This window comes from Rana temporaria, chromosome 8, assembly GCF_905171775.1.
Source record: "Rana temporaria chromosome 8, aRanTem1.1, whole genome shotgun sequence".
Taxonomy (NCBI): domain Eukaryota; kingdom Metazoa; phylum Chordata; class Amphibia; order Anura; family Ranidae; genus Rana; species Rana temporaria.
The window spans coordinates 163424383-163447533 of NC_053496.1; the positions used below are offsets into that span (position 1 = coordinate 163424383).

General features: G+C 47.0%; 1 protein-coding gene across 2 annotated transcripts; it reads left to right on the forward strand.

The window, feature by feature from the left end:
• Positions 1–750: 750 nt before the first annotated feature.
• Positions 751–13034, forward strand: LOC120909325 (zinc finger protein 2 homolog). 2 transcript variants are annotated; one of them, XM_040321073.1, is made up of 5 exons: positions 751–831; positions 4492–4650; positions 6699–6851; positions 6963–7032; positions 11336–13034. In XM_040321073.1, the coding sequence occupies exons 1-5, from the start codon at positions 814–816 to the stop codon at positions 12934–12936; spliced, it is 2001 nt and encodes a 666-aa protein (XP_040177007.1). In that variant the 5' UTR covers positions 751–813; the 3' UTR covers positions 12937–13034. The 2 variants fall into 2 exon arrangements, with proteins under 2 accessions (XP_040177007.1, XP_040177006.1); XM_040321072.1 differs by having other exon boundaries at positions 755–873.
• The last annotated feature ends 10117 nt before the right edge of the window (positions 13035–23151 follow it).

The window sequence follows — 23151 nt, forward strand, 5'->3', positions numbered from 1 at the left end:
GACGCTGGCCCAACGTCCATACTTAACATAGGATACGCTTCATATAGCAGGGGTAACTTTACGCCGGAAAAAGCCGAACGTAAACGACGTAAAAAAATGTGCCGGGCGGACGTACGTTTCTGAATCGGCGTATCTACCTAATTAGCATATTCTTTGCGTAAATCGACGGAAGCGCCACCTAGCGGCCAGCGTAAATATGCAACTAAGATACGACGGCGTAAGAGACTTACGCCAGTCGGATCTTAGCCTAATTTCGGCGTATCTTGCTTTCTGAATACAGAAAGAAGATACGCCGACGCAGCTTTGAATTTACGCGGCGTATCAATAGATACGCCGACATTAATTCTTTCTGAATCTAGCCCCCTATGTGTAAATTTTCTAGAAACAAATGCTGATTCTATAACTTGTATGTGAAAATGTAAAAATCACACTGGTTAATTAAGCGGTTAAAAAAAATTGCTCTGCAAGCGGTTAATAAGCACCTGCCTCACAACCACAGTGTTCCTGGCAAGCCTCCAGCCCATGTAGCTGCAAATATCATTTTGTCCATTCTACATTCAGTAATATATTGTCTCCCAAACATACAAGTGTCTTCCCATCTCCAGTCACAAAAATCGAAGTGAATTTCAGCGTTACAGCGCGGTCGTATTGTACAGGTGCCCATTTCAAACATGGTCGCAAGACGGCATCGCGTTCTGGCAAAAACGGCATCACGTTCTGGCAAGGCGCACGCGCAGTTCTCGGGTCCTGGGCCATTTGTCTTCAAGTGCGCCTGCGCGGGTGTCTAGCGCGTGTGTGTGTTGTGATGGTTAGATGGAAGCCGCTGTGACAGTAAGGGAAGAGGGGGATGGGGACACTCCAGGGACACTTCAGGTCTGTGTTTTTGTATTTATTGGCCCGCACGGTGCAAGTCCTGTCTTATTGGTCAGCTCTAAATGTGCAATATTCTGTGTATTGAATAATGTATTTTTGCATCAGGAATGCAGCTACTGATAAAACTGTCCGAACTTCAGTTTTATTCTGCTGAACAAATCTGTTTCAAGTCAATGCAAGCTTTATAGACCTGTAGATGGCAGATCCTCACCTGCTTTTGTTGTGGAGGTACAGTCTTCTCCTCCCTACTGGAGAAAAGTAGGGGCCATGTTTGTTATTTAAAAACGTTACGATTTACGTCAACATTCAATCCCTGAGACAGCAGACACACAACAGGATGGCCATAGACTATTGGGATGATACAAGAGATGGTCAGAGACTGCGGACATGATACAAGAGAGGGTCAGAGACTGCGGACATGATACAAGAGAGGGTCAGAGACTGCGGACATGATACAAGAGAGGGTCAGAGACTGCGGACATGATACAAGAGAGGGTCAGAGACTGCGGACATGATACAAGAGCTGGTCAGGGACTGCGGACATGATACATGAGCTGGTCAGAGACTGCGGACATGATACAAGAGCTGGTCAGGGACTGCGGACATGATACAAGAGCTGGTCAGGGACTGCGGACATGATACAAGAGCTGGTCAGGGACTGCGGACATGATACAAGAGCTGGTCAGGGACTGCGGACATGATACAAGAGCTGGTCAGGGACTGCGGACATGATAGGAGAGAGGGTCAGGGACTGCGGACATGATACAAGAGAGGGTCAGAGACTGCGGACGTGATACAAGAGAGGGTCAGAGACTGCGGACATGATACAAGAGAGGGTCAGAGACTGCGGACATGATACAAGAAATAGTAAGATACTGTAAAAACATTTACAAGAGAGGGTCAGAGACTGCGGACATGATACATGAGATGGTCAGAGACTGCGGACATGATACAAGAGAGGGTCAGAGACTGCGGACATGATACAAGAGAGGGTCAGAGACTGCGGACATGATACAAGAGAGGGTCAGAGACTGCGGACATGATACAAGAGAGGGTCAGAGACTGCGGACATGATAGGAGAGAGGGTCAGAGACTGCGGACATGATAGGAGAGAGGGTCAGAGACTGCGGACATGATAGGAGAGAGGGTCAGAGACTGCGGACATGATAGGAGAGAGGGTCAGAGACTGCGGACATGATACAAGAGAGGGTCAGAGACTGTGGACATGATACGAGAGCTGGTCAGAGACTGCGGACGGGATACAAGAGAGGGTCAGAGACTGCGGACATGGTACGAGAGAGGGTCAGAGACTGTGGACATGATAGAAGAGAGGGTCAGAGACTGCGGACATGGTACGAGAGAGGGTCAGAGACTGCGGACATGATAGGAGAGAGGGTCAGAGACTGCGGACATGATAGGAGAGAGGGTCAGAGACTGCGGACATGGTACGAGAGAGGGTCAGAGACTGCGGACATGGTACGAGAGAGGGTCAGAGACTGTGGACATGATACGAGAGATGGTCAGAGACTGCGGACATGGTACGAGAGAGGGTCAGAGACTGTGGACATGATACGAGAGCTGGTCAGAGACTGCGGACGGGATACAAGAGAGGGTCAGAGACTGCGGACATGGTACGAGAGAGGGTCAGAGACTGTGGACATGATAGAAGAGAGGGTCAGAGACTGCGGACATGGTACGAGAGAGGGTCAGAGACTGTGGACATGATAGAAGAGAGGGTCAGAGACTGCGGACATGGTACGAGAGAGGGTCAGAGACTGTGGACATGATACGAGAGAGGGTCAGAGACTGCGGACATGATAGGAGACATTAGAACTGCTGTTTTACTTGTAATGCCAACTGCCACCACGAGATGGCACCAGATCACAGAAGGAAGCTTAGGCCTGCAGAAGGCCGCAAAGCCGCCAGCCGGTAATTGAGGCCATGGCTTTGCGGCTTTCTGCAGGCCTAAGCTTCCCCGGGCGCCAGGTCGCAATAATTTCTTGTCACACTTGCGACCGGGCGCCCGGATTTTGTCGAGCCCTGACGTAAGGTTCTGGTGTATGAGGTCCTGATTTTTAAATACACCACGAGTAAGAGGCTCTTTAAGGTGTCCTCCCTGGTTGGAGCAGCTTTTCAGCCTATGGTAGCAGTTTGCCAAACTCTCTATGTTTGAGCAAAGCGTGTGTTCCATTCCAGAGATTCGGATCAAGGGGGTCCCGCCATCTAGCAGTTCCTGGAAGTTTTTTCCAAGAACATCTCAATAAATGCTTTAGAGCAGGGTTGACAAATTTGCTTGGAATCTAGGAGCCAGCTAAAAAAGTTAGGAGCCAGAAAACGCGCCCCGTCCCAACGAGCTTGCGCGCAGAAGCGAACCCATACGTGAGCAGCACCCGCATATGTAAACGGTGTTCAAACCACACATGTGAGGTATCGCCGCGATTGGTAGAGTGAGAGCAATAATTCTAGTCCTAGACCTCCTCTGTAACTCAAAACATGCAACCTGTAGATTTTTTTAAACGTCGCCTATGAAGATTTTAAAGGGTAAAAGTTTGTCGCCATTCCACGAGCGGACGCAATTTTGAAGCGTGACATGTTGGGTATGAATTTACTCGGCGTAACATTATCTTTCATAATATTTAAAAAAATGGGGATAACTTTACTGTTGTCTTATTTTTTTTTATTAAAAAAAGTGTAATTTTTTCCCCAAAAAAAGTGCGCTTGTAAGACCGCTGCGCAAATACGGCGTGACAGAAAGTATTGCAACGATCGCCATTTTATTCTCTAGGGTGTTAGGATAAAAAATATATATAATGTTTGGGGGTTCTAATTAGAGGGAAGAAGATGGCAGTGAAAATAGTGAAAAATGACATTAGAATTGCTGTTTAACTTGTAATGCTTAGCTTGTAATACCAACGGCCACCACCAGATGGCGCCAGCTCACCTTCCAAGCCAAGTCGCCAGGGCCCTATTTCTAGTCGCCATGGCGACCTGGCGCCCGGGATTTGTCGAGCCCTGCTTTACCCTATGTTGACTTGTCTATTTGATATTCTGGTACTGCTGTCTCTCCAAAAATCTATTTATTAAAAAAAAAAAGATCCCATGACTCAGTGTTGATCGGCCAAACGTTTCAGCAAGAAACAAATTGAGTGGTGAAATGCTTGTTTGGGGCATCCTTGCTCTTAAACCTAAAGAACATGGGAATGGTGATAGACCAGAATCCAGTGACACCTTTCGGAATCTAAGAAGAATTCCTTTCATAAGAATTAAGCCTACATCCCAGTTTTGTAAGAAGAACTGGCCCCCACGTCCTCTGCTCCTAGAGGCTAGCCCTTCATACATGTGCATTTTGTTGAGGATTTCTTTTTAATGGGCGTCACACAGATTTTCCACCCAGTCCCCTTTGTCCCTGTGGGGCTTTAATTTGCTAGGTGGGGTTCTCCCTTATTGTGTGTTTTGGGCATGTTGGCCTTGTTGCTTTGTTATCATTGATCATGAAGGAAGGAAGGATATGGGACATCCCAAGTAGTTATGATTATGAAGTGTCTTGTGATGTACCGGTAAACCAAAAATTCTGTTTTTTGTTTTTGTTTTTTAATTCATCTTTGCATATCTGTTCAGGTTTATCTGAATAAAAATGTAGTAACAATTCAACCTGAAGATAGTCGGACGTACAAGGAGCACCCTGAAATCCCAATGGAAATGAAGAGTGACGAGAGTCATATGACTGAACAAATTCTACAGCTCACTCTGCAGATCATCTACCTGCTGACTGGAGAGGTGAGGAAGAGGCTAGTAATGTTTATGTTCTTCCTATCCTTCCTATCCTTCCTTCCTATCCTTCCTATCCTTCCTTCCTATCCTTCCTTCCTATCCTTCCTATCCTTCCTATCCTTCCTTCCTTCCTTCCTTCCTTCCTTCCTTCCTTCCTTTCTTTCTTTCTTTTCCTCCCTCCTTTCTTTCTTTTCCTCCCTCCTTTCTTTCTTTTCCTCCCTCCTTTCTTTCTTTTCCTCCCTCCTTTCCTCTTTTCCTCCCTCCTTTCCTCTTTTCCTCCCTCCTTTCCTCTTTTCCTCCCTCCTTTCCTCTTTTCCTCCCTCCTTTCCTCTTTTCCTCCCTCCTTTCCTCTTTTCCTCCCTCCTTTCCTCTTTTCCTCCCTCCTTTCCTCTTTCCCTCCCTCTCCTCCCTCCTTTCCTCTTTCCCTCCCTTTCCTCTTTATTTTTTTTTTTTACTAGTAATGGCGGCGATTAGCGATTTTTATCGTGACTGTGATGTTATGGCGGACACTTTTGACACATTTTTGGGACCATTGTCATTATTTACAGCGATCAGTGCTATAAATATGCACTGATTACTGTGAAAATGACACTGGCAGGGAAGGGGTTAACCCCTAGGTGGCACTGAAGGGGTTAAGTGTGCCTTAGGGAGTGATTCTTACTGTTAGGGGGCGTGGATACATGTGACACGTCACTGATCGCTGTTCCCGATCGCAGGGAACAGACAATCATTGACACTGTCACTAGGCAGAACGGGGAGATGCCTTGTTTACACTTGCCTCTCTCCGCAGCTCTGTGACCCGATTGCAGGACACCGGCGGACATTGGGTCCCATGGGCACGGAGCATGCGGCAGGGGCGCGCGCCCGCACGATGGGAATTTCAAAGTGACGTGTATATATACATCACTTTGCCCAGCCATGCCATTCTGCCGAAGTATATCTACAGGAGCCAGTCGGGAATCGGTTGACATACACTTTTTGGGATTTCTTTTTCTTTTTTTTTTTTATTGGATATGTTTTATAGCAAAAAGTAAAAATATTGTTGTTTTTTTTCTACAATTTTTGTTGGTTTTTATATAATAAAAAAAATTAACAATGGTCATCAAATACCAGCAAAAGAAAGCTTGATTTGTGTTGGAAACAAAAAAAAACAAGGGGCTAGATTCAGCAACGATTTACGCCGGCGTATCCATAGATACGCCGCGTAAATTAAAAGCTGCGCCGGCGTATCTTCTTTCTGTATTCAGAAAGCAAGATACGCCGACTGTAGCCTAAGATACGACTGGCATAAGTCTCTTACGCCGTCGTATCTTAGGGTGCATTCTCACGCTGGGCGCTAGGTGGCGCTTCCGTCGTTTTCGGCATAGAGTGTGCAAATTACCTAGTTACGCCGATTCACAAACGTACGTGCGCCCGGCGGTAGTTTTTTACGTCGTTTGCGTAAGGCTTTTTCGGCGTAACGTTGCTCCTGCTGTTAGGTGGCGCAGCCAATGTTAAGTATGGACGTCGTTCCCGCTTCAAAATTTGAATTTTTTGCGTCGTTTGCGTAAGTCGTTCGCGAATAGGGCTGGACGTAATTTACGTTCACGTCGAAAAACCAATGACGTCCTTGCAACGTCATTTGAAGCAATGCACACTGGGATATGTACACGGACGGCGCATGCCGTCAATCACGTCAGGTCATCACATATTGGCATAAAACACGCCCCCCCTTCCACATTTGAATTACGCGGGCTTACGCCGGCCCCGTTTACGCTACGCTGCCGCAACTTACGGAGCAAGTGCTTTGTGAATACTGCACTTGCTCCTGTAAGTTGCGGCGGCGTAGCGTAAATACGATACGCTGCGCCGCCGTAAGAAGGGGCGCAGCTACCTGAATCTAGCCCAAGATATATATTTGGTTTGGGTACAGCATTGCATGACCGAGCAATTGCCAGTTAAGGTAGCGCAGTGCTAAGTAGCAAAAAATGGCCTGGTCATGAAGGGGGTAAAACTTTCCGGCGCTGAGGTGTAAGTTGATATTTTTGTATCTGAATCTATCGCTTAATACACAGGACTACATGGTGGTGAAGAAGATCTCTGGTGACATTGCGACATCCACCCGTCGCCCCAATGAAAAACCACATCCTCCCTCTCGGATACCTGAGAGAAATAGCAAGAAAGTACTAGAGGTCATCAACAAGATGGCTGCGCTGCTGACCCGCGAGGTGAGCGATGTCGGGAACTACGGGAGGTTATCCAGTAGTAAAATTCTGAATTGGTGGGGGGGTGGCGGCAATGCTGTGGAAGAGTAACGCTAACATGTCTTGGTTCTGTAGGCGGAAGATGTTTCGGAGAATGTCCACCATCATGATGGAGATCGCTGTGATGGCGACCCACGCTCGTTGGGTAAGATACGTTTTTCAGTTCCTTTGCAGTCAGTGTTGGGTCGCTGTATATCTTCTACTCACAAAGGTTGTTTTCAATACAGCATATCACATTATCCATCCCAGGCAAGACCTGCTAGACCACCTGGATATGGAAGAGGGTCCTCCCTTTAACTAGTTGCCGACCAGCCGCCATCATTCTACGGCGGCAGGTCGGCTCTCCTGGGCGAGAGCCCGTAGCTCTACGTCGGCTCTTTTAGTGGCCACTAGGGGCGCATGCGCGCCGCCGGAGGCACGTGTGCCCCCGCTCGTCCGTGACTCCCGTGCGGGCGCGATCGCCGCCGGGCACCCGTGATTGCTCGTTACAGAACGGGGACCGGGAGCTGTGTGTGTAAACACAAAGCTCCCGGTCCTGTCAGGGGGGGGAAACGCTGATCCTCTGTTCATACAATGTATGGTCAGAAGATCAGTGTTTCCCCTAGTGAGGCCACCCCCTCTACAGTTAGAACACACCCAGGGAACATACTTAACCCCTTCCCCGCCCCCTAGTGTTAACCCCTTCACTGCCAGTGGCATTTTTATAGTAATCCAATGCATTTTTATAGCACTGATCGCTATAAAAATGCCAATGGTCCCAAAAATGTGTCAAGTGTCCGCCATAATGTCGCAGTACCGAAAAAAAATCGCTGATCGCCGCCATTACTAGTAAAAAAAATATATTAATAAAAATGACATAAAAATACCCCCTATTTTGTAAACGCTATAACTTTTGCGCAAACCATATTTTTGGGGGATATTTATTGCAGCAAAAAGTAAAAAATATTCATTTTTTTTTTCAAAATTGTCGCTTTATTTTTGTTTATAGCGCAAAAAATAAAAACCGCAGAGGTGATCAAATACCACCAAAAGAAAGCTCTATTTGTGGGAAAAAAAGACACCAATTTTGTTTGGGAGCCACATCGCACGACCGCGCAATTGTCAGTTAAAGCGACGCAGTGCCGAATCGCAAAAAGTGCTCTGGTCTTTGGGCAGCAATATGGTCCGGGGGTTAAGTGCATCAACCAGGATGCAGCTTGGGGCATTGACTGTGTGCTCATAAATTAGGGAAGCTTCAGGTGCCATTTACATTTCCAGTGAACCATGCCGGGGATGGAAGGTGCTGGCATGGAAAGAGTCCATCCTTGCTCAATGCATGCAGTCAATAAAGAACAGCCAAACCCCCATAGTCACTGCACACCAACAAAGCCCGAATGTAATCTAAGTGAAAGTGGCTTCAGCCCAGCTCCGTCCAGGCCATGCCCCCGATGCATTTTGCTCTGCCCCCCGGGAGCAGGGCAAAACGCATTGGAGGCAGGCTGAAGCTGCTTTCATTTGGGTACAGTGTTGCACTTGCCAGTTAAAGTAGCGCGGTGCTAAATAGCAAAAAAAAATGCTCTGGTCATGAAGGGGGTAAAACGTTTTCGGAGGTCAAGTGGTTAAAGCGGTAGTTCACCCCCCCCCCCCGACACATTTTACCATCGAGACAGGCATTGTAGCGCGAGCTACAGTATGCCTGTCCCGATTTTTTTAACCCCGTACTCACCTTGTAGTCGTCCATCGTAGATTTCGGCTCCCGCGGGGAATGGGCGTGCCTATGGAGAGGGAGGATGATTGACGGCCGGCCCTGGCACGTCACTCTCCCCGAAGACAGCCGGAGTAGGTCTCGGCTCTTCACGGCGCCTGCGCACAGGCTATGCGCACGCGTCGTGAAGACCAAGCCTATTTCGGCTATTTCCGGAGAAGCGTGACGCGCCAGAGCCGGCCGTCAATCATCCTCCGTCTCCATAGGCACGCCCATTCCCTGGTATCTTCGATGGACGACTACAAGGTGAGTACGGGGGTAAAAAATTCGGGACAGGCATACTGTAGCTCGCGCTACAATGCCTGATTTTAAGGTAAAAGAAAAAAAAAAAAAATTTTTTCCCGTCGATAGGGTGAACCCCCGCTTTAAAGGAGTTTTCACCTTAAAGCAATCTATGCATTAATAAATGATAACGATGGGGGGCCCTGTCTCAATACAGGATAACCTGTACTGCTTGCTGGCTCAAATTAAAATGCAAGAATGGACACTTATAGCTAGATTCAGATAGTTAGGCCAGCGTATCAGTAGATACGCCGACCTAACTCGGAATCTGCGCCGTCCTAAGTTTAAGTGTATTCTCAAACTGAGATACACTTAAACCTATCTAAGATACGACGGCTTGCGCCGTCCTATCTTAGGGTGCAATATTTAGGCTGGCCGCTAGGTGGCGCTTCCATTGCGTTCGGCGTAGAATATGTAAATCACTAGATACGCCTATTCACGAACGTACGTGCGCCCGTCGCAGTAAAGATACGCCGTTTGCGTAAGGCATTTTCAGGCGTAAAGTTATTCCATCAAATAGCTGGACTAGTAATGTTAAGTATGGCCGTCGTTCCCGCGCCGAAATTTGAATATTTTATGTTGTTCGCGTAAGTCGTCCGTGAATAGGGCTGGACGTAATTTACGTCCACGTCGAAACCAATACGTCCTTGCGGCGTACTTTGCCGCAATGCACACTGGGATATGTACACGGACGGCGCATGCGCCGTTCGTAAAAAAACGTCAATCACGTCGGGTCACAGTTAATCTACATAAAACACGCCCCCTCATCCTCATTTGAACTCGGCGCGCTTACGCCGGCCTATTCACGCTACGCCGCCGTAACTTAGCAGACAAGTACTTTGTGAATACAGTACTTGCCTAGCTAACTTACGGCGGCGTAGTGTAAATACGATACGCCGCCGCAAAGATGCGGCGGGGTACTTGAATCCACCTAAGAGTCTGCTTGCTTTGTTCCCAAAGGTGGAGAGATCTCTCTGCAGCATGGGGAGCTGCTTTTTATTGGCAAATGACATCACAAAACATATGCATTCAGATTGGTTAGTTTATACATTCACTCCCATTTACCCACCCATTTACACGCCCATTCACCCACCCCCCTGTGACGTCTGTCCTTTGCACAGGCTCATGCCTGGATCGGGGCCACTCTGTGCAAAACGAACTGCACAGTGGAGGTAAGTATAACATGTTTTTATTTTTTTAAGAAATCTTTTTTTTTTGCTTTTACTAACCCTTTAAGACAAGTACAGTGGAAATGTGCAGGATTCAAGCCCCAGCAGTATGCAGTACCGCGTGTGGCCTGATGTGGGGGGCGCCGGAAATGCACGGAAAGACTTGGAAAAAGTCAGTTCCCAAGCCTTTCCAAGGTTTACCGAGGTCAGCCAAGCTGTCCTCAGGCCTTTCTGTGTGTTTTTGAGGCTCTCCAGCGCCCCCACCCCCACACCTCTGGCCACATGCGGTATTGCATGCCATTGAAGTCAATGCGGAGCAAATTATTTTCGTTTCCATTGACTTCAATGGGAAAACTCGCTTTGATATGCAAGCACTTTGGATCACGAGAACAGATTATGCTTGTAATCCGAGGTTCTACTGTATTTTAGTTTTGGATGGTCTATGGGCCATATTCTGAGTAAGGATACGATGGAGTATCTCAGGATACTCCATCGTATCTCTCTTTTTTGGCCCGTGTATCTATGCGACTGATTCTTAGAATCATTTTCGCATAGATACACTTAAGATCCGCCATGTGTAAGTCACTTACACTGTCGGATCTTAAATGTAATTACGCCGGTCGCCGCTAGATGGCGTTTTTTACGTTCAGGTCTCATTTGTTTAAGCAAATGAGCCTGATACGCCGATTCCCGAACGATTTCGCGTCGCGTAACCGTCGCTAACGTCGTTTGCGTAAGCGTAAACTTACCCCTGCTATATGAAGGGTACGTTTACGCAAGTCCCACGTAGGCCATGTTAAGTATGGCGTCGGGTCCGCGTCGTGTTTTTCCGTCGGCTACGTCGTTTCCCTAAGTCGTTCTTGAATACGACTTTACGTCAATGACGCACACGTCGGCGTCATTGACGTTTTACGCCGAGAACTGGAGCATGCGCACTGGGCTATTTTAAGCCCGGCACATGCGCAGTTCGTTAGAATCGGGGGCGCGCTTAATTTAAATAGAAGCCGCCCCCTTGGAGATACACGTGGCTACGCCGGGCCATTTACACTCCGCCGCCCCAAACTACGGAGCAAGTGTTTGGGGAATACAGCACTTGCTCCTGTAGGTTGGGGCGGCGGAGTGTAAATGGCTTACGCGCCGCCCGCGGGAAATCTAGGAGAATATGGCCCTATGTTTTTATGGTTTGAACTTTGTGCATGAATTCTTTACTACCGTAAACTATCATATTAAACTTCCACATGTTTTCTTAACAGATGACTGTGAACCCGGAAGCTTGACACTGTTACCCATTTCAGAAGCCTCCAATGTTTTTGTAAGACGATATACAAAAATTTTTGATAAAGAAGGACTGTTGATTGAATGTAAGTCACAAAATAATACAACAGAAGCAGCAGCCAGTACCGGAAATTGCAGAGGTCTGACCCTAACAAATAAGCAGACGGACACTGTTGGCACTCAAAGTGGACATGATCTCAACTCGCGTCAAGGTGGACAACCAGAAGCCACAAAGGGAACGCAGACTGAGTGGCCATCTACTTACATTTTGATGTACAACACAAATGCTTTAAATATTCAAACGCCAGTTACTGAGATCAACACGGCTGTTAAGGCTTTTGACAAAAAGTTGGCCAATTTTTTGGGACAAGAAACGCGCATGAATCCCTCGCCAACCCCAAAATCTTTGACTGGTCGCTCTAGCAATCCGCAGTGGACTTGTGTCGACTGCGAGAAAACATTTGCTTGTAAATCGCATCTTACAAAGCATCAACAAATGCACAAAGAAATCTCTTCAAAAACTTTTTCCAGTTTCACAAATCTTGATGGCCATCAACGAGACAATACGTGTTGGGTCGACTCCATTGATTCTGATTCACAAGATCCAAGTTCCCAAAGAACGCACAACGAAGAGAGAGTAGGCCCGTCTTCAGATTCCATAAAAAATGTTGGTGGTACTTCCAATCTTGCTGAACGCGAAGTCGACATTCGGGACCGCCAAGCTGGGAGCTCCCATAATGGTGAACGTCAAGTGGACAACTCGGAAGGTTTTTTGGACTGCGGGCAGAACTTAGTCTGTAGCTCTGGCCTTGATGATGGACACCAATTGGTCAACCAAGAAGACCGTGGAAAAGATTTTTCTTACAAATTGGACCGAAAAATTCACAGCGGCGAAAAGCTTTTCCTTTGTTCAGAATGTGGGAAGCGTTTCAGTCTAAAGTCGGCTCTCTTGAGGCACCAGATGATTCACACTGGGGAAAAGCCCTTTGCTTGTACGATGTGCGGGAAATGCTTCAATCAACACTCTCATTACATCAGACACCAATTGAGCCATAGTGGCAAAAAGCCATTTACCTGCGTGGATTGCGGCAAAAGCTTTATTCAAAAATCAGACCTTGTGAAGCATCAACAGGGACATAAAGGAATTAAATTGTCTTGTCCGGTATGCAGGAAAGAATTCTGCTCAAAAATGTTCCTTGTCAAGCATCAGAAAAGTCACAGAGAGTCCAACAGGGCAGTCTGTCCCGAATGTGGGAAAGGTTTTTCCCAGAAGTCTGCACTTGTGGCTCACCAGAGGATCCATACAGGGGAGAAACCATTTTCCTGTAACGACTGCGGGAAATTATTCAATCGCAAGTCGCTTCTAGTGAGACATCGGAGGATCCACACGGGGGAGAAGCCTTTTTCGTGCCGAGAGTGCGGGAAAAGTTTCACTCGTACCACAAATCTCATCACACATCAGAGGGCTCACTTGGGGGAGAAGCCTTACTCTTGTTCTAAGTGTGCCAAATCTTTCAACAATAACGCCACTCTTCTTAAACATCAGAAAACCCATGGAGAGGGTATCGAAATTTTGTAAATGATATTGCAACTCCACCCAATATGTTCTGATCCTGTTTAACCACTTACCCCCCCGGACCATATTGCTGCCCAAAGACCAGAGTACTTTTTGCGATTCGGGACTGCGTCGCTTTAACAGACAATTGCGCGGTCGTGCGACGTGGCTCCCAAACAAAATTGGCGTCCTTTTTTTAATAGAGCTTTCTTTTGGTGGTATTTGATCACCTCTGCGGTTTTTAGTTTTTGCGCTATAAACAAAAATAGAGCGACAATTTTGAAAAAAATGAATATTTTTAACATTTTGCTATAATAAATATCCCCCAAAAATATATAAAAAAACATTTTTTTTCCTCAGTTTAGGCCGATACGTATTCTTCTACGTATTTTTCGTAAAAAAAAATCGCAATAAGCGTTTATTGATTGGTTTGCGCAAAAGTTATAGCGTTTACAAAATAGGGAGTATTTTTATGTCATTTTTATTATATTTTTTTTACTAGTAATGGCAGCGATCAGCGATTTTTTTTTTTTTTTTTTTTTTTTTCGGTACTGCGACATTATGGCGGACACTTCGGACACTTTTGACACATTTTTGGGACCATTGGCATTTTTATAGCGATCAGTGCTATAAAAATGCATTGGATTACTATAAAAATGCCACTGGCAGTGAAGGGGTTAACACTAGGTGGTGGGGAAGGGGTTAAGTATGCCTGGGTGTGTTCTTACTGTGGGGGGGGTTGCCTCACTTGGGGAAACACGGATCCTCTGTTCATACATTGTATGAACCGAAGATCAGCATTTCCCCTGCTGACAGGACCGGGAGCTGTGTGTTTACACACACAGCTCCCGTTCCCTGCTCTGTACCGAGCGACCGCGTGTGCCCGGCGGCGATCGCGCCCGCCGGGCACACGCACGGGAGTCGGGGGCGAGCGGGGGGCGCGCGCGCCCCTAGTGGCGGCTGGGAGAGAGGACGTCATATTACGTGCTCTCGCCCAGCCGAGCCACCTTGTGGACGTATAACGACGGTGCGCGGTCGGCAAGTGGTTAAAGGGGCTTAACAATTTTTATTTATTTTTTTTCCCCTAAATAGCTTCCTTTACCTTAGTGCAGGAACAAAAATTGTTTCTGGACAGCCGCACTCTAAACCTTTATGAAAAAAAAAAAGGACAGCACTACAAGTCACAGCAACATAAAATAAAACCCGACCTCTGACGCGTTTCGCACTGAAACTAGTGCTTAGTCCTAGCTAAAAAGCTACGACTAAGCACTAGTTTCAGTGCGAAATGCGTCAGTGTCAGGTTTTATTTTATGTTGCTGTGACTTGTAGTGCTGTCCTTTTTTTTAACCACTTGCTTACTGGGCACATAAACCCCCTTTCGTTCCCAGGCGAAATTTCAGCTTCCGGCACTGCGTCGCTTTTAAAGTGGAGTTCCACCCATAAATATAACATTACATCAGTAGTTTTAAAAAAAATGTCATTAGTCCTTTACGAAAAAAAATATATTTTTTAGATGCCTTCAAAGTGTTGTTGCTAGGCAGAATAGTTAATCTTCCCACTTCCTGCACCTAGGTGCTTAATGCTTCCTAACCTACACCGCACAGACTCCTGGGAATGTAGTGGGTGTAACTTTCCAGGAGTCTGTGCACTCCCCAGTCTCAAAGAATCATGTGACTTGGACAGCACAGGTGCTGAAACCTGATCTGACACTGCTTGTGCAGCACTGAGCATGTGCGAGATCTGAGAGGCTGAAATCCAGGAAGTCATACAGTCTGGCTTCATGATGCCCACACTTAAGATGGCCCCAGTCAATTTCTATTTTATAAAGTGTCTAAATGCTGTAACAACCTAACAAAACGGACCTTGGTTTACAGACTAACTTTACTAGAATACATTAAGCTTGTGTATTACAGGGGTATTTATATGTAAAAAGTGAAATTGTGTCCGGAACTCCGCTTTAACTGACATTTGCGCGGTCGTGCGACGTGGCTCCCGAACAAAATTGACGTCCTTTTTTTCCCACAAATAGAGCTTTATTTTGGTGGTATTTGATCACCTCTGCGGTTTTTATTTTTTGCGCTATAAACAAAAATAGAGCGACAATTTTGAAAAAAAAATCAATATTTTTTTCTTTTTGCTAGAATAAATATCCCCAAAAATATATAAAAAAAAATCATTTTATTCCTCAGTTTAGGCCGATACGTATTCTTCTACCTATTTTTGGTAAAAAAAATTGCAATAAGCGTTTATCGGTTGGTTTACGCAAAATTTATAGCGTTTACAAAATAGGGAATAGTTTTATTGCATTTTTATTAATAATTTTTGTTCTACTAATGGCGGCGATCAGCGATTTTTTTTTTTTTATTATTTTTTTTTTTTTTTTTGTGACTGCGACATTATGGCGGACACTTCGGACAATTTTGACACATTTTTGGGACCATTGTCATTTTCACAGCAAAAAATGCATTTAAATTGCATTGTTTATTGTGAAAATGACAGTTGCAGTGTGGGAGTTAACCACAGGGGGCGCTGTAGGAGTTAGGGTTCACCTAGTGTGTGTTTACAACTGTAGGGGGGTGTGGCTGTAGGACTGACGTGATCGATCGAGTCTCCCTATAAAAGAAATCGCACGATCAATGCAGCCGCCACAGTGAAGCACGGGGAAGCCGTGTTTTCATACGGCTCTCCCCGTTCTTCAGCTCCGGGGAGCGATCGCGAGGGGGCGGCTATAAACGAATAGCCGCGCCCTCGTCCCGGATCGCTCCTGAAGCCACAGGAACTGCCGCATGTACTAAGGGGGGGGGGGTGGTCCCGATCGGACCCCCGACCCACGTCTAGGCAGGGACGTACATGTACGCCAATGTGCCTGTCCGTGCCATTCTGCATGTATATATACGTCGGCAGAATGGCACGGACAGGCACATCAACGTACCTGTATGTGCCTGCTTAGACGTGGGCCGGGGGTCCGATCGGGACCCCCCCCCCTGCTACATGCGGCGGTCGGAAATCCTCGGGGAGCGATCCGGGACGACGGCGCGGCTATTTGTTTATAGCCGCCCCATCAAGATCGCTCCCCGGAGCTGAAGAACGGGGAGAGCCGTATGTAAACACGGCTTCCCCGTGCTTCACTATGGTGGCTGCATCGATTGAGTGATCCCTTTTATAGGGAGACTCGATCGATGATGTCATTCCTACAGCCACACCCTCTACAGTTGTAAACACACACTAGGTGAACCCTAACTCCTACAGCGCCCCCTGTGGTTAACTCCCAAACTGCAACTGTCATTTTCACAATAAACCATGCAATTTAAATGCATTTTTTGCTGTGAAAATGACAATGGTCCCAAAAATGTGTCAAAATTGTCCAAAGTGTCCGCCATAATGTCGCAGTCACGAAAAAAATCGCTGATCGCCGCCATTAGTAGTAAAAAAAAAAAAAAATAATAAAACTATCCCCTATTTTGTAAACGCTATAAATTTTGCGCAACCAGAATCGATAAACGCTTATTGCGATTTTTTTTTTTTTTAACCAAAAATAGGTAGAAGAATACGTATCGGCCTAAACTGAGGAAAAAACATTGTTTTATATATATTTTTGGGGGATATTTATTACAGCAAAAAGTAAAAAATATTGCATTTTTTTTCAAAATTGTCGCTCTATTTTTGTCTATAGCGCAAAAAATTAAAACCGCCGAGGTGATCAAATACCACCAAAAGAAAGCTCTATTTGTGGGGAAAAAAGGACGCCAATTTTGTTTGGGAGCCACGTCGCACGACCGCGCAATTGTCTGTTAAAGTGACGCAGTGCCGAATTGTAAAAATGTAATAAAATAATAAATGTGGTATACTTATCTGCTCTGTGTAATGGTATTTCATAGAACAGCCCAGGTCCTCCTCTTCTGCAGTCCCCCCCCCCCCCCCCTGGCACTCTTGGCTCCTCTTCTCTGTGTGCCACCATATGAAGCTGGTTACTATGGTGACACCTGCAGGGTCGCTACTAGAGCCGCACGATTCTGGCTAAAATGTGAATCGCATTTTTTTTGCTTAGAAGATAGATCACGTTTCTTTCACGATTCTCACAGCCGTAACAATAATTTTTCACATTAAAAAAAAAACAGTAACAATAACTTTACTGTGTGTGTGTGTGTGTATTTTTTCCCCAAAAAATTGCATTTGAAAGACTGCTGGGCAAATGCAGTGTGACATAGAAAATATTGAAGCAATTGCCATTTTATTCCCCAGGGTCTCTGCTAAAATATATATAATGTTTGGGGGTTCCAAGTAGGGCTGCAACTAACGATTATTTTCATAATCGATTAATCGGCCGATTTATTTTTACGATTAATCGGATAAAATCATTAAAAAAGCGTAATGTGGAATTTTTCGTTTATTTAACAGTAATAAGGAAAAAACTGAGTGTTGCACTCAAGCTGCAGATTAAAAAACATTTAACATTACACAACTTTGCAGCAGTACTATTCCTCTCGGGAACACCAAATGATGGGGCACTATTCCTCCCGGGAACACCAATACTGGGGCACTATTCCTCCCAGAAACACCAAATGATGGGGCACTATTCCTCCCGGGAACACCAATGCTGGGGCACTATTCCTCCCGGGAACACCAATGCTGGGGCACTATTCCTCCCGGGAACACAAATGCTGGGGCACTATTCCTCCCAGAAACACCAAATGATGGGGCACTATTCCTCCCGGGAACACCAAATGATGGGGCACTATTCCTCCCGGGAACACCAATGCTGGGGCACTATTCCTCCCGGGAACACCAATGCTGGGGCACTATTCCTCCCGGGAACACCAATGCTGGGGCACTATTCCTCCCGGGAACACCAATGCTGGGGCACTATTCCTCCCGGGAACACCAATGCTGGGGCACTATTCCTCCCGGGAACACAAATGCTGGGGCACTATTCCTCCTAGGAACACCAATGATGGGGCACTATTCCTCCTAGGAACACCAATGATGGGGCACTATTCCTCCCAGGAACACCAATGCTGGGGCACTATTCCTCCCAGGAACACCAATGCTGGGGCACTATTCCTCCCAGGAACACCAATGATGGGGCACTATTCCTCCCAGGAACACCAATGATGGGGCACTATTCCTCCTAGGAACACCAATGATGGGGCACTATTCCTCCTAGGAACACCAATGATGGGGCACTATTCCTCCCAGGAACACCAATGCTGGGGCACTATTCCTCCCAGGAACACCAATGCTGGGGCACCGCTGCTTCTAGCCTCTGTTCCCTCGAGGCAGCAGCGGGTGGGGCTGAGATCAGTGGGGAGCTGACGTCAGAGGAGAGGCGTGGACATGCGGCGCGGACGTGCCTCGTAATACGGCGGCGCCTGTTATCACGGGACAGGAGGATTTTTTGAATGGGCGAGCGGACCGACGGAAGGTGCGGACCAACTAATCGATAATGAAAATCGTTGACAACGATTTTCATTATCGATTTTTATCGATTAATCGTTTCAGCCCTGGTTCCAAGTAATTTTCTAGCAAAAAATATTGATTTTTTAACCACTTGCCGACCAGCACACGCACTTTTACGCCGACAAAATGGCACGGACAGGCAAAAGAGCGTAAAGGTACGCCCACGGGATCCACGGATCAGATCGCTGCTGGTGTCCCGCAATCGTGTCACAGAGCTGAAGAACAGGGAGATGTTGTGTGTGTAAACACAACATCTCCCCGTTCTGCCTAGTGACACTGTCCCTGATCGTGTTTCCCTGTCGTTGGGAACAGCGATCAGTCACGTGACACGGCAAGCCACGCCCCCTGACAGTATCTGGTTTATATCCACTTTAAGATAGTTTGAATGCCAAACTATGTTTGAATGTTATCGCAGCTGACTGGCCCCAACGTTTTCAGGTGCTGGTTGGGTTGAATATTGTTTCATCAGATCCATCAAAGATTACAACAAAATGGATCTTCACACTGCTTCGGCATACAGTGAGCTCCTGTTATTTTTTTTTTGATTTTTAACATACTGGGGTAGATTCAGGTACAGCTGCGCGCTCCTTACGGAGGCGCAGTGTACCTTTTTTACCCTGCGCCTACGCAAATTATCTGCGCTACGCTTCATTTATGAAGCAGTAGCCACGTAATTTGCGTGGGCGCTCCTCAAAATTGCCCGGCGTAAGGGCGCCTAATGTAAATGATCCCGTAGGGGGCGGGAATCATTTAAATTAGGCGCGTTCCCGAGCGGAGCGTAGGGCGCATGCTCCGTCGGGAAACTTTCCCGACGTGCATTGCGGCAAATGACGTCGCAAGGACGTCATTTGCTTCAAAGTGAACGTGAATGGCGTCCAGCGCCATTCACGATTCACTTACGCAAACGACGTAAAATTTAAACCTCGCGACGCGGGAACGACGGGTATACGTAACATTGGCTGCCCCTGCTATTAGCAGGAGCAGCCTTACGCGAAACCTGACGTACGCAAACGACGTAAACTGCGTACGCGGGGCTCGCGTAGGGTTGTGAATCGGCGTTAGTATGCAATTTGCATACTATACGCTGACCACAACGGGAACGCCCCCTAGCGGCCATCGTAAGAATGCAGCCTACGATATGACTGGCATAAGAGCCATAAGGTCGTGTTTTACGTCGTTTGCGTTCGTCGCTTCCGTCGTAAGGCTGCTCCTGCTATTAGAAGGCGCAGCCAATGGTAAGTATACACGTCGTTCCCGCGTCACGAATTTTGAAATTTACGTCTTTTGCGTAAGTGAATCGTGAATGGCGCTGGACGCCATTTACGTTCACGTCGAAGCAAATGACATCCTTGCGACGTCATTTACCGCAATGCACGTTGGGAAATTTTCCCGACAGAGCATGCGCAGTACGTTCGGCGCGGGAACCTGCCTAATTTAAATGATCCACGCCCCCTACGGGATCATTTAAATTACGCGCGCTTACGCCGGCCCTTTTTACGAAAAGCCGCCGCAAATTACGGAGCAAATGCTTCGTGAATGAAGCGTAGCTCCAGTAATTTACGGAGGCGTAGCGTAAAAACGGTACGCTGCGCCTCCGTAGCAGTGCGCTCCCCTACCTGAATCTACCCTACTGTATTTATTAGTGTATAACACACACCTTCAATTCACTAAATAAAGAACTGTGAAGCAAAATAAGGGTCAGTGCCCATGAATGCAGCCTAATCAGTGCCCATGAATGCAGCCTAATCAGTGCCCATAAATGCAGCCTCACCATTTGCATGAATGCGGCCTCGCCATTGGCATGAATGCGGCCTCGCCATTGGCATAAATGCGGCCTCGCCATTGGCATAAATGCGGCCTCGCCATTGGCATGAATGAGGCCTCGCCATTGGCATGAATGCAGTCTCACCATTGGCAAGAATGCGGCCTCACCATTGGCAAGAATGCGGCCTCACCATTGGCAAGAATGCGGCCTCACCATTGGCAAGAATGCGGCCTCGCCATTGTCATGAATGCGGCCACGCCATTGGCATGAATGCGGCCTCACCATTGGCATGAATGCAGTCTCACCATTGGCAAGAATGCGGCCTCACCATTGGCAAGAATGCGGCCTCACCATTGGCAAGAATGCGGCCTCGCCATTGTCATGAATGCGGCCTCACCATTGCCATAAATGCGGCCTCGCCATTGTCATGAATGCGGCCTTGCCATTGTCATGAATGCGGCCTTGCCATTGCCATGAATGCGGCCTCGCCATTGCCATAAATGCGGCCTCGCCATTGCCATGAATGCGGTCTCGCCATTGCCATGAATGCGGCCTCGCCATTGCCATAAATGCGGCCTCGCCATTGCCATGAATGCTGCCTCGCCATTGCCATGAATGCTGCCTCACCATTGCCATGAATGCTGCCTCGCCATTGCCATGAATGCTGCCTCGCCATTGCTTTGAATGTTGCCTCACCATTGCCATGAATACTGCCTCGCCATTTCCATGAATACTGCCTCATTATTGCCATGAATGTAGCCTCACAGAGTAAACAGGAGATTCCCCTGTATGTAATCTAACGCTCGTCCCGCCCCCTCCCTGTCCCCTCCGAGGCAGCGCTGATAAATACAGTACATATCTTTTGTGGCCCTAGGGGCCACAAGAGATATATCCAAATTATCAGGGGGCCACATTATACCGGAACTTGGCCCGTGGGCCTGACTTTGGACATGCCTGCCTTAGGCTCTCTGATGCACCAATACAAGGAAGGCCCCAGACCTTGCCCAACCAGCACTACCAGTAGCCCATTCAAAACCTTCCTCAGGTCCTATGGCAATGGACCCCAATAGCAGCCTCACCCAGTGCAAGTTTTTTTTTTTTTTCCCAGAAGACATTGCCATCTTGAGGTTAGGAGAAGGAAGAGTCCACACAACAGAAGCTTTTTAACACTTTACAGAAACACAATTGATTTACATTCCATTATCCCAACAGTGACAGCTCATCCCTTCATTGCAGAGAACAGCAGAGGTGATAACCTCGTCCCAGGTGTCCAAACTTTCTCAGAGCTGGTTCACACAGAGGCGACCTGGGATCAGACGAGTCGCGCGGGTGAGAAAATCAATGGAAGTGAATGGAGCCGTCTTAATGTACACTACTGCAGTCTCTCCGACTTCAGAAAAGGTTCCTGTACTACTTCAATCCGACTTCTATCTAGGCGACTTCCATTGAAATCAATGGGTACAAGTCGCCTAGATAGAAGTCGGATTGAAGTAGTACAGGAACCTTTTCTGAAGTCGGAGCGACTGCCGTAGTGTACATTAAGACGGCTCCATTCACTTCCATTGATTTTCTCACCCGCGCGACTTGGGGAGACTTCAAGTCGGATCCCCGGCTCTAAACAAAGGGCCAGTTTATTGTCCTCCAGGGGACTGGACTGTGGCCAGCAGGACTGGACTTTTTTCCTGGCGTAATTATCACCACATTTGGTATTAGGGGGAGGAATAGTGCCCCATTTTTGGTATAATTGGGAAGAATAGTGTCCCATTGTTGGTATCATTGAGGGGAATAGTACCCCATCATTGGGAGGATAAGTACCCCATCATTGGGAGGAATAGTACCCCATCATAGGTGTCATTGGAAGGAATAGAACCCCGTCATTGGGAGGAATAGTACACCATCGTAGGTGTCATTGGAAGGAATAGTACCCCATCACAGGTATCATTGGGAGGAATAGTACCCCATCATGGGTATCATTGGGAGGAATAGTACCCCATCATTGGGAGAAATAGTACCCCATCATAGGTGTCATTGGAAGGAATAGTACCCCATCACTGGGAGAATAAGTACCCCGTCACAGGTATTATTGGGAGGAATAGTACCACATCATTGGGAGGAATAGTACACCATCATGGGTATCATTGGGAGGAATAGTACCTCATCATGGGCATCATTGGGAGGAATAGTGCCCCATCATGGGTATCATTGGGAGGAATAGTACCCCATCATTGGGACAAATAGTACCCCATCATAGGTATCATTGGAAGGAATAGTACCCCGTCACTGTGAGGATAAGTACTCCATCAAAGGTATCATTGGGGGGAATAGAACCCCATCATGGGTATCATTGGGAGGAATAGTACCCCATAATTGGGACGAATAGTACCCCATCATAGGTGTCATTGGAAGGAATAGCACCCCATCATTGGGAGGATAAGTACCCCATCACAGGTATCATTGGGGGGAATAGAACCCCATGATAGGTATCATTGTAAGGAATAGTACCCCATCATAGGTATCAGTGGGAGAAATAGTACTCCATCATTGGAAGGCATAGTGGCGCATTGTTAGTGTCAGTGGGAGAAATGGAACCCAATTGTTAATGTCAGTTGGCAGAATAGTGTCTTGTATTAGTGGGAGGAATAGTGCCCCAAGGGCCAGATAAGAGCAAGCAAAGGGCCACATCTTGTCCTTGGGCTGCAGTTTGGAGACCACTGGCCTAGTAGGTGAGCATCCCATTGAGAGGAATGGGGTCCCTTAGTTGGTATCATTTGGAGGAATAGTGCCCCATTGTTGGTATTATTGGGAGGAACGGTACACCATCATTGGGAGGAATAGTACCCCTTAGTTGGTATCCTTGGGGGGAATAGTACCCCTTCGTTGGTATCATTGGGAGTAATAGTGCCTCACTGTTGATATCAGTGGGAGGAATAGTGCCCCATTTGTGGTATCAGTGGGAGGAATAGCACCCCATCATTGGTTTTGGTGGAAGGAATAGTGCCCCATTGTTAGTATTATTT

Bases quoted from the DNA above. Each gene is read 5' to 3' on its own strand.
- LOC120909325 (XM_040321072.1), top strand. From the start codon at position 814: ATGGAAGCCGCTGTGACAGTAAGGGAAGAGGGGGATGGGGACACTCCA. The intron at 4,651-6,698 runs GTGAGGAAGAGG...CTTAATACACAG, and splicing joins TCTACCTGCTGACTGGAGAG to GACTACATGGTGGTGAAGAA. The intron at 6,852-6,962 runs GTGAGCGATGTC...TTGGTTCTGTAG, and splicing joins CTGCGCTGCTGACCCGCGAG to GCGGAAGATGTTTCGGAGAA.